Raw genomic sequence first — 12209 nt, 5'->3', positions numbered from 1 at the left:
GTATATGTTCCACCAACGAGCAGCGGGATGTTTTTAGGCCATTTTTTGGAAGAACACATTAGTTGGGAGAAACACGTATTATTTATTTGAACCAAAGGAGGGATGAATTCATTCATCTCCTATACATGTAACGTGTATGTCACCTTTTTAGGTGCGTGGAAAAATGACGATATTATTTTCTTCCCCCCCCCCCCCCCCCCTCGACCTCTTTGGCTTGTCGTTCCCTCTGTGCAACTGTATTGTTTTAGCACCTGTTCGCAACGTTCCTTTGGGTGAAAAAAATGTTATAAAAAAGAAAATCTGGAAAATCGAAAAAATGAGGCATGGAAAAATGATGAGTGTAAGAGATAATACGATCTGTTAGAAATTCCTGCGTTGCATTTTTCCTTGTCATTTTTTCACCACTTTTTTTTTTTTTTTTTTTTTTTTTGTGGCTTCTCCACTTTATGCCATTTTTCCACACATCCCCTCGCCTATTTCAAACAAAGGAGAAGAACCCAGTGCTGTAGCTACAACTACTTTCACAAATAAAATTTCCAAACAATAACACCTTTGCTTTTCCCCCAACACACATTTTTGTGTATCCCTGTCGTGAATAATTTCTCCCCTTTTTTTTTGCAATATAATGTTATAATTAATATGCCATTTTTTTCTATTCCCACTAGTGAAAGAGATTCCTTCCTTCTGCGGTGCAATTTTTGCTTACGAGAAAATTTCGCCGTGATTTCCCTGCTTAAGTGTATCACGGGCGTAGTTCTTCATGCAAGGGAGAAGTTTCACCATGGACACTCCGTCCACATAGCGCAAGACATACCATTGTTCGTTCCCCAATGTGGAAGCTCTCAATCTGAGGTGACCAAAAAAATATTTAAAAAAAAAAAAAAAAAAAAAAGGGCACTGCCATTTTAATATCCAACACATCCAGGTGTTATTACACATGAGCATTTTAAAAAAAAAAAGTGTAAATTGTTAAGAAGGAATTTTCCTTGGAAAACATTCATTATTGGATTTGTCGACGGCTTATTCTGTTAATTTTAAAACTGATTTGTGCGTCAAACATTTGGCGTTGATCTAGATTTTTTCCTTCCCATTTGGCCTCCACGTTAATGCTTCACCCACGCACTTGGTAGGATCCACATAATTCGGGGTTTTCTTTAAACTATTTGACGTAGAGTCACAGAACAATTAATTAGAAGAAGGCTATCCAAAAAGTGGGGAAAAAAAAAATAAAATAAATAAAATAACACGCGCATATGCAGTAGCATCAGCGCAGCATCTGAAATGGTAAGAAACCATTTCATTTCGTATATTTGAAATGATCGAATTGATAGTCCACATTTTAGGCGATACGAATATACCCAGTGGCGCAGTCAAAAATACAGTATGGTGATAAACAGTGTGTATTTTGGAGGAAATACATCTTTCTCTCCCTCCTCCCGTTTGGCACACATGGGCGTGTAGTTATGTGATGGGTATGCGAAGATAAAAGTCCAACCGTGAGCATACACACATACGCACGTACTATAGTGGGAAAACACCCTTGCATGTAGTCGGGACGGGGCATGTCTGTGGAGACACAGAAGCTCAGGCAAACCTTCGCAATACAGTAGGATGGACGATATCGCTATAGGAGTGATCGAAACTGCAGATGAGAAAAATGCCAAGACCAAGTGGACAATGGGAACTAACTCAGAGGTGGAAGGAGAGGGAAACACACAGATAGACTCAAAGAATTGCATTGGCAACCCAGTGGACACCAACCCCAATGTGGACATTTTACCTGCACCGAATGAAGGACAAGAGGAAAGCCAAAGTAATAAACTAATTTTTAACAAAATAAATAATCCGAATAGTTGCCAAAGGATTGATAAGGAAGAAGTGACAGAAATGAACAAGTACGAATATGCATACGAAAGGGAGGAGGTTTTTTCATGCGAAGATGCTTTTGCCGATTCTGTGGAGAGCAATAATTTGAGCTCCTACGATGAGGAAGAAAGAGAACAGATCGACCCCTTGAACGGATACGATAATGGACACAAGCCTAAGAAGAACAGGGGTAGTGAGAGACAGAATTGTCAAGTGATTGTAAGGATAAAGCCAAGAATTAGAACGAACAAATTGAACAAAGTGAACAAGACGAACGAAAATGAAACCACCGGCAGAGGGGGAAATTATGAAGATGGGAAAAATATTGAATATAAAGAAAATTGCCTTTACGTACAGAATCAGAATTTTTCATTTGATAAAATATTTTCTGAAGAAACGAAACAGATAGAAATTTATTCATACTTGTCCAATAACTTTTTAAATAATTTGTTTGAAGGCTATAACTGTACCATTTTTGCTTATGGACAGACGGGGTCAGGAAAAACATTCACCATGGGATTTGACTACATGAACGAATTTTCCGAAAGCGTTGGTATTTTGCCTCGATTTTTAAATGATATGTTTAACATAATTGAAAGGAAAAAGAAAAAAATCGATTTTGATGTATCATGTACTTACATCGAAATTTACAATGAAGAAATTATCGATTTGATAGATTTTAACGAAGAAGATTATCATGAAAAAATAAACTTTAAAAATGGAAAAAGGAATAAAAAAAAAAAAAAAATTAATAAAAACATATCCATAAGGGAAGATATCAACAAAAAAGAAATAATTCTAATGGGAATTAAAAATGAAAAAGTACAAACTGTTAAAGATGTGTTCACTATCCTGCAGAAGGGAAATTTATTTAGGACCACGGAGAGAACTTTCATGAATGATAAATCCAGCAGATCTCACGCAATCTTCACCGTTAACCTTATTCAGAGAAAAAAGCAGGCAACAGAAAATGAGAAAAACAAAGGGAACACCGTCCAGGGGAGTTCAAAGTGTAGGACCGAGCAGTGTGCACTTAACAAATTGGAAGAGGAGGAAAAAAGACGAAGCTTAAACGATAATGATGTAGAGGAAGATGGACGCACGAATGATGAAGAATGGAAGGAAGATGCTAATTCTGCAGACGAGAATAATAGTTGTAATAATAAGGTGAATGAGCTGGACGAAGCAAACAAGTCAGATGTAATATGCTCGAAATTTCATTTTGTCGATTTGGCTGGAAGTGAAAGAGCCAAAAGAACCGAAACCAAAGGACATAGGTTCAAAGAAGGTATCAGCATTAACTATGGACTGCTATCCCTAAGCAACGTTATTTACAGCTTGTCTAGTAATAAAAAGAGTCAGCACATTCCTTACAGAAATTCCAAATTAACCAGAATACTTCAAGATTCCCTTGGAGGCAACAGCAAAACAGTTATGATTGCATGTATCAGTATTGACCCTGCAGATTTTTACGAATCCTTAAGTACCATCAAATATGCCGCAAGGACGAAGAAGATAAAAAACACCCCAGTCATCAACTATGATATTAATAGCGTAGTTATTAACGATTTAAGAAAGCAGTTGTTTAACTTAAATGTAGAATTGAAAAAATACAAAATTGAGTGTAAGGATAAATCATCTGAGGTAGATTTTACGAGGGTTAAGGAATTAGCTAGCCAAAATAAGTTATTACTGAAAAAAGTGAAGAGTTTAAAAATGAAGAGGAAAAAGTTGATTTGTTTGATATTTTATTATATGACCTTGTTAAGGAGGAACAACTGCACACCCATGGATGATTCACTTCGCTCTAACGTCGAAGAAAGTGCTAGGAGTTGTTCTGTAAGTCTGCTCAATCAAAATTGGTGCATCAGCCAAGGGGGAGCAGCATACACAGGAGGAAAATGCACAGGGGGAAAGTTCCCCTCCACGGATGGGAAATTGGTTGAAGGAGATGCCAATGCCATCGTGCATAGTGGTGATAGAGATGAAGATAATGCTAATCACATTGCTTCCGTCTCAATTTGCAAAAAGGGAATTATCATGCCAGACGCCTCGCCCACTACTGATGCTCCCACCAGGACCCATATCACCATGAGCGTGGATTCCTTTTTTCAGAAAAGGGATAATCTGGATAAGGAAAACGCTGCAAATGTGAACAGCAAATTATCCGAACCGGATATATTAATCCATGGTGACCATTGCTCAAAGGGCATGGTCACTTTCACAATGAAAGGAACCCCCAGGGGAGAAGAACAATTGGGCCATTTATGTGGTTTGAGAAGGAATACCAACGAGCACCTAGTCGAGAAGAACAACAAAAAGGAACACGACATGAACATAGTAGTAAGTAGCGGTTCGTATGAAATGGATACGGGTGCAAAAACCTGCAACTGTGTTGAGGGGATATCCCTGCAAAAGAGGGATGACCAGACGGTGCACATGAACAAGAAGTCGCATGATAACCGCAACAATTTTCAAGAAAGTGTGATGTGCTTGGCAGAGAACGCGGATGAGGGAAACGTTCTAACCAGTATGCTAAAATATTCCTCCGTAGAACTATCACCAAATGTAATCGACACCACCTCAAGGAAAGATGCTCCAAACGGGGACATACTCAATGGACAGCATAGCCTATGTACCACGTGTCAGAAAAAACACATGGTCGAAGAGGAAGAAGATGCTTGTGACTCGGACTTCAACACGCTAGAGAAAAAGTACCTGTTTATAAATTTAGAAGAAGATAAAAGGTGCGTAGAAAATATGTTTAGGCAGTTTGAGCTGAACCGATATAATGAGAAGAAACTGAAAGACCTAAACAAAAAGTACAATTCAATTTTTGAAAAAAATAAAGTGTACGAGAAAAAAATTGATGAACTGAAGAAAATGGTGAAGAGGATGAAAAGGTGTGCAAAACTAACTTCGGAGGGAAAATACGACGGGAAGAAGAGAAAATATAAAAAAACGCCAAAAGATGGTAGAGGTGGAAGAAGTGGTCGGGGTGTCGGAGGGGGTGCAAGGAAGGGGTTACCCAAACGACAATACCAACCAGATGGAACGAAAAATCTTCTCCACAGTTCACCGAATGGTGAACGTTCCTATAAACCCAAGCGCGACCACTTTAGCGATGTAGAATTCGAGAGAAAAATGAAAAGCAAAATGTTGAAACATTTTTCAAGAAAAAAGAACCTTACCGATACGGAAGTCAGTGCAAAGGAGAATAACTCATTCTGTACTTATGGAACAACAAGCGTCTCTCATGGACAGACACGCCTAATGGATCTGCTTTATCAAAATTTGAATTATCACAAAAGGGGGGTCATTCTTTTTGACAACCCAAAATTGAATACCATCCTAATCGCAGGAAAACATAAAAAAGGGATGAACAAAAGGGAAACAAGAAGAATTCTACTTTCTGAAAATAATGACAGTGTGTCCTCAAATATTATATACTCAAGTAACAATGTCGATTGGGGTCTATTTGAGAACACTGCTGAGGGTGGTGTGTTCCGTATGGGAAGCAGCGGCAGGAGGGGAAAGCCAATAAATGGGGAGAAAAGAACCGTTCTTAATGTGCTAGATAAAAGAAAAAAGAAGCAAGTCCAAAGGGGAATGACGCAGGAAGGGATGGAAATTTCACATCCGTATGATAATTTCCCAGGAAGTGGAAAAATGGATAACCTCAATTTTGTGAATTACGCAAGGGGAGAGATGAAACAAAAATGGCACACGAGCGATGAGGAGATGGACGAGGAGGATGACACATGCGAAAACAGCCCCTGTAGCAGAGGTAACAGTAGCTATTCGAGCGATGACGAAAGTGAACATACAAGTGGCAATGTATCCCCCAAGTTTCTAAAAAATAAACTAAACAAACTGCAAAAAATTATCAAGGAAGACATATGTAAAATAAAAAGAGTGAACAGGGAGAAAGAAGAATACAACGCGAAAAATGAACTTCTCACGAACAGTATAATGAGTCTGAAGAAGAAGTTACACTATTTACAAGTCAACAGTCAAAATAACAAGAACTGCAAAAAGATAGAAAATATGAAGGGAGAAATACAAAGAATAACAAATGAGAAGGAGAAAATTCAAAAAAAATTAAACGACAATGAGCAACAAATTAAACACTTAAAGGTAGACATTTTGAAAATGAAAAATAATTTTTTAAAAACAAGCACCCTCCTGAAGGAAGAACAGAGAAAGCATACCAATATTATTCGGAAAAAAGAAAATATTATTACCAAGTTGCATGAACGAGAAGAACATTACATCGAGAAACTTAAAAAAAAGGAAGAAATAAGTAAGCAGGCATATTCAAAATTGCTCAAAAGAAATCAAGAATTAAATGAGGAATTAAAAATGTTAAAAAAAAAAGGGCCAAGTGGCGATGTCAGACGGAGTGGCAGAAAGAAGGACACAAAGAATATCCAACCTGAGGGTATCATCCATGGCAACAAATTTGACGATATCTCCCAAAGGGTTAAAAAGGTCGCATCGGATGGGATATGTATCTCCAGTTCATTACATGATGAATATGCACAGCCTTATGGTGATCCCGATGATGGTAATAACGGCGCTAGTGAAGAACACAGGGAGGATGCCACTTCCCTCCAGAATGATGACATTAACGCCTCACCTATCAGTACAATCCTCTCCGATGGGGCCAAATCGGCTTACCTAAATTCAAGTCCATCTATGTGTAAAGCAGAAGACAATCTTTTTTCGTCCCACTCTTTTTATAATTTCAATAATGGCGAATACGAATTTCAGAGCAGCTTCAAAAATGATGTGAAAATTAAAAGCTACTTGAGGGAGTTTATGAAAAGGAAAATGAAACTCAGCTCCCTTAAGGCAAAGTTAGAAAGGGAAAAAAGTACGAACAGACAGGTTAGGAAAATTCTGCAGGCCTTGTATGTAAGGAAAAAAAATGAAGAGGAAGAAAGGAATCATGGGAAGGGCAGCTTTCCTCAGAGATCCCCTACCGCAGGAAAAGAAGAAAGATTTGCACAGATGAGTTGCACTGTTAATGAAGGTAATGAACGAGAGTGTAATTCCGGACAACCAATGGTAGAGGAACCGCTTCGAAACACAGTGACCACTATTGAAATGGAACAATACGGGCAAAAGTTACGTGACAATGGAAGGGAGAGTAAGGAAGGCATACTTGTTAAGGAAAATTTTATCCCTGTGGAGGAGAAAGACGGGGGAGAAAATTCGCCAATTTTATTAAGCGATGAGAAAATAGACGAAGAAGTAGTATATTACGAAAACAAATTGAAAGAATCAAATGAACTTTTAAAAAAACTAAAAAGAGACATTGTCACGAAGAAGGAAGAATTCATTTTACAAAAAGTGGTGAAACAGTTGCTCAGGAAGTTATATTCCAATTTTATCAAAAGGAAAGAAGGTGAAAGGAAAATAAAATCTTTAAAAAAATTTATCTACTCAGAAAATTTATTTATATCAAAAATTTGCAACAACTTTTTTTACCTAACAAATGTGATGAACAATTCAACATTCCCGATTGGTGGCCAGCACTATTTGAATAACCACTCCATGGCCCAATTTTATTCGAACCAGATAAATGATACATGTGAGGGGCATTTCAATGGAGGGTATAATTTGACTTGTGTAGAGAAACACATAAAGAATAACGATGCGGGGTTAAGTACCCTCTTACCGCTGTACAAATTTTACCAGGGTAAGGGAATCCTTCCATCAAATGTCGAAGCGCGTGACACCATATACGGCAGAAGGAGAAACACCTTCAGCATCCTGACGGGTATGAACCCCACTCTTGAGATGAACAAGAATTACACAAATTTGAAAAAGAGGAGCTATAAAAGTAGACTAATCGAAAATTTGCAGCTCAACCATTTTAACAAAAGGAGAGTTATTCTATCCAGAAGTAGCAACTTCGTCCAGGATGATCAGAATGACAAAAATTGTAATTTTGGAGAAAAATGGGGGAAAAGATATTCGGACGGATTCTCCTTAAACAGAATTCGTGACACACAGGAGAGTTTTGCACTTGATGATAAGTTTAACGGAGAAGTGCCCACTGAAGGGAATATAGGGGATATCCCCCAAAGGTATGAACAAATAAATTGGATGCCAAATGAGGGGGCATCGAATGTTAACCTTAGTGCGCTCAACCTTTTGCATGATAAGAATATTTTTGGCAAAAGCGAAAATGGAAATTTCATTCGTAGAGTGCATGATGACAAAGGAGAGAAGGAAGATCAAGCTATAAACGTGGTAGACGTGGTAGACGTGGTGGACATGGTAGACATGGTAGACGCGTTAGATACGGAGGAATATTCCCTTGATAAGTCCCATTATCATGCCCTGCCGAATTTAAGAATGAAAAGAAAGACTATAGATAACTGTTACATTTACGCGAATAAACAGAATGGCGATAATTTTCTCGACTATTACCAAGACGTCTTTTCACGGGGGCATTACGACGTGAAGGGCGATAGGGGCGAGGAAGAAAAGACACAGAGAGTCATCACCATTTCGGATCCAAGCCAACGTTTATTATGTGTTAAATCTGAAGGAGAGACCTACCAACAAAAGGAAGCACCACAGAGGGAATCATCTTTGTGCAACGGAAAATATGATCAGAGGGAGTCCTCTCCACTTGATTCGTGCACACATACACCCATCGTAAATACATCCATCAGTAGTGATGCTTTTCCAAAAGAAAGAACTGAATTTGTATCGTCGATGCCATTAGAAGGGCGTGTTCCACACGAGGGTTGCAACATTCCGAGGGAAAAAAGAGACCATATTTCTTACATGGTGAAAAAGGGAAGCCAAGAATTAACCTCTGCATTGGCAAACGTACTCATTGATGGAGAGGATTGTCTAGCAAGCGACACAGCGAAAAAGGAGGATGGTACGATTGGCGCAAAGTATGACAATGGAGATTCCTCAGTAGGCACTGACACCGGCATGTACAGCAACCCATGTGACATTCCCATCAAGGAAGAAAGCAAGGAGAATTTGTTGCCCCCGTTGGGTAGGACCGATCAACATTGGAGAGAAAACGGATTGAAATTCAATCTTGCTCCAACACAGATGAGCGAAAATAAAACTCGCAACGAGGATGTTAGGGAAGACCCCATGGGGGGTGTCCCCAAAGAGGAAGTAACAGAGATGAACAAAACTGTGCCTACCTTCAACGGTACTGGTGCAGATGGAGTGAAAAAAAGACAGTCAAAGTTTTGCTCCATCAAGTCGAAGAGCGCCGAAGGTAATAGCAGGATTGTTTGTGGTGTCTCGAATATCAAACGCGCTTTCAAAGAAAGGGAGAACAAATCGAATGACGCCTCAATGGATGGCACAAGCGTGGCAAGGGAGATGAACATCACAAGTGTATCGGAAAACGGTTCAGTAGAGCACCAAACGTCCAAGAACATGGAGATGAGGAATATCAACTCAGGGGAGGAATCTCAGATGCGAAGAAAAATCACTTCAATAGATACCGAAACGAAGTTGGTGAAGAAGACGAGTGAAAACAAATTGTCAACTAAGCAGACGAATGAAACACTCCACCACACTGTGTTAGTACAGAAGGAGGAAGACACATCGCATAAGACTCAAGGAACAAAGGTTCAAATGGACCCCACCTTAACTGTCCACTGGAATAACAGGAGCAATAGAGATGAAGCGAACTGTTGGAACTATGGTAAGCCAAACGAAGGGGGGGAGGAAACCCGAAGTAACAATCTGCAGTACGGAATGAATCAGGAAGATTTTAAAAAGATTGAAAAGATACACGAAGAGAGCATTAACAATTTCAAAAATAAAATGAATGATATAGGGATGAACAGCGAATCATTCAGTAGCATCCATATGATGGAAAAAAAAATTAAGGGATATTTTGTCAACAGTGTGAATTACGACGCGGATAATAATATCGGAGAAGAATTTCCATATAACAAGGGGAATGCAGAGAAAAAGTACAAAATTTTGTGCATGAAAAATTGCCATAAATATGGGGTAAGTGGATTATGTGTTAAAGGATCAAATAATAAAAATCTTACCATATTTAGTAGCTCAATAAATAATATAAAACTATGGGATGGTAAAAAAGCTGTTTGGAATTATGACCATGTGAATTTAAAAAATGAAAAGAGTACATTTATAAATAGCATAATTGTGTCTTTTCAAGAAAATTGCTTTTTTGCTGGTATCAACAGTTATGTACACCTATTTGACATTAGAACAAATCCTGTATCTTTACAGAAATATTACTATAGTGACAAAAATGATGGTAGCTTGTTAATTTCCCTTCTAAATGATAAATCAGATTATGTGCCTTTTTTGTTACAAAATGGGGGCATTTCCACTTTTAGCGGCGCACGGGCAGATGGGGATTATACCTACGAAGGCGTGCACAATCTGATGGAGCACAACGCAAGTGAAGATGTAGTTAGGCATGCCCTGGGGGATAATTCCCTTAAGCACCTACCTTCCAAGGAATGGAAAGAAGAAGATGGTGGTAATGCTAACCACGAAATCTGCAACGAATGGGGCAACCAAAAAAGCAGTCTTTGCTATAGCAAAACAGACGGAGCTGAAGAGGGTGGAGCAGACAAATTAAAACATATAAGAGATGTCGAGAGTTTCCAATCCGAGTACTGCATATGTGCCTGTGGAAATGAAAATTTTATTAAAGTTTTTGACATAAGAAAAAATGATGACAATATGTGGCTAGCCAAAATACCAATAACAAATAAAATCGAATACATAACACAAATTCCGATGAAAAAAAATGGGAAAAATATTACAAAGGATTCGAACATATTAAAAAATATAATAATAGCAAGCAGAGATAAGACGGTGAAAATATGGAAGAAAGGATGGGTGTCTTTTTACCCTCCCTCATACGATTGGTGCACTTCTCTCTCCAATTTTAGCCTTTCTGATTTGATGAAAAATAAAGGTATCCAAAATCGGCAGGACGAGTCAACCCAATATGCAAATAATTTATTAAATTATGATTCTTTAATCGTGTCTGGAAGTAGAGATTCTCACCTGCGCTTTTGGCTTTACGCGACCGACAGTACAACGAATGAGTTTAACCGGTTCATGAAAATTGTTAAAAATGCCCACATGGTCGACATAACCAGTATAGCCAAATATAAAACCAATGGCCTAGTTACGACGGACAGGTACGGGCACAGTTAGGTTCATTTCCCCCACCCCTTTTACTCCATCTGTTCATTCCACCTCTTCGCCCCATCTGATCATCCCATTTTTACTCGTCCACTTCTCTTACCCCTGCAGGGACGGATTTATCCAAATGTGGGACTGCAACTTATTCGTTAATGATAACGACAAGGCTTTACTAGATATGGACATTTATACGAACCAGCTGAATCTGGCAGTTAGCAAAATTGGGAAAACGCTCAGGTAGGGCCTTCGCATTTGTGCACATATACGTGGCGCATTTACGCACATGTGATGAGCAGGAATATTTCTACATCCGTGCCACTATTTTTGTGTATACACCAGTGCGCATCCTATCATACTAGAGAAAAAAAAAAATTTGTTAACCACGCCACCGTTATACATTTCTGGAATACTGCCACGACCACTACTCTTTTCCCTTTAGGCACTCATCAAATGCTATCAACAAGGTCATATGTTATGAAAACCACTTTTTAACTGCCTCAAGTGACGGGTCCATTAAAATATTTAGCGAAAAATAAGCGTATAGTATTTTACCCTTACAGATAAAAATATGTGTAACCCTCTTATATTCCCCGATGGGGATGTATCATTTTTTTTTTTTTTTCAAAAAAAAAGGGGATTTGTGGTATACGCCCCAATGGATTAATGCTATGGGCATTTCAACGACACCTGGATACCATGTCCATTTGTTCATCATCTTTTTTTTTTAAACAACATTTTTCCCCATCGATAAATTGAAACCACGATCCCTTCGGAGCTTCGGTACGAGCATACATAACCATAACATGAGACAAAATCGAATTCGAGTTGCTCTCTGTAGCAAGAAACTGCGCGCACAAAATGCCGCAAAAATTGGTCTTTTATCTGGTTAAACAATTTTATGCGGTTGACAATCACCAGACCATTTGGAAAACTTGTAAAAAATGTTTTATTTGTTGTAACGCATTCTGTATGGTTAATTGTGCATGCCCCTTCAGTAGCTTCTCTGTTGGCGCACGAAAAAAAAAAAAAAAAAAAAAAAAAAAAAAACACACAGTTGAGCAAGTGTTGCCCCTTTATTTCTGCGTGTATTGCGAGATGGAAGTGTAAAACCACATTTTAAGAGTTTCTAAGGGGACAACTTAGTTTTCTTCCCA

The 12209-nt window shown here is 38.5% G+C and overlaps 1 protein-coding gene across 1 annotated transcript; it reads left to right on the top strand.

The window, feature by feature from the left end:
- Window positions 1–1611: 1611 nt before the first annotated feature.
- PKNH_0809600 (kinesin-4, putative) lies at window positions 1612–11591 on the top strand (the record flags this gene model as incomplete). The annotated part of the gene is made up of 3 exons (XM_002258700.1): window positions 1612–11051; window positions 11167–11292; window positions 11495–11591. The coding sequence occupies 3 exons, from the start codon at window positions 1612–1614 to the stop codon at window positions 11589–11591; spliced, it is 9663 nt and encodes a 3220-aa protein (XP_002258736.1).
- Window positions 11592–12209: the final 618 nt, after the last annotated feature.

The sequence above is a fragment of the Plasmodium knowlesi genome (genome assembly GCF_000006355.2).
Source record: "Plasmodium knowlesi strain H genome assembly, chromosome: 8".
NCBI lineage: Eukaryota > Apicomplexa > Aconoidasida > Haemosporida > Plasmodiidae > Plasmodium > Plasmodium knowlesi.
The sequence above is the reverse complement of the archived record's forward strand: the minus strand, read 5'-3'. Positions and strand labels throughout refer to the sequence as shown.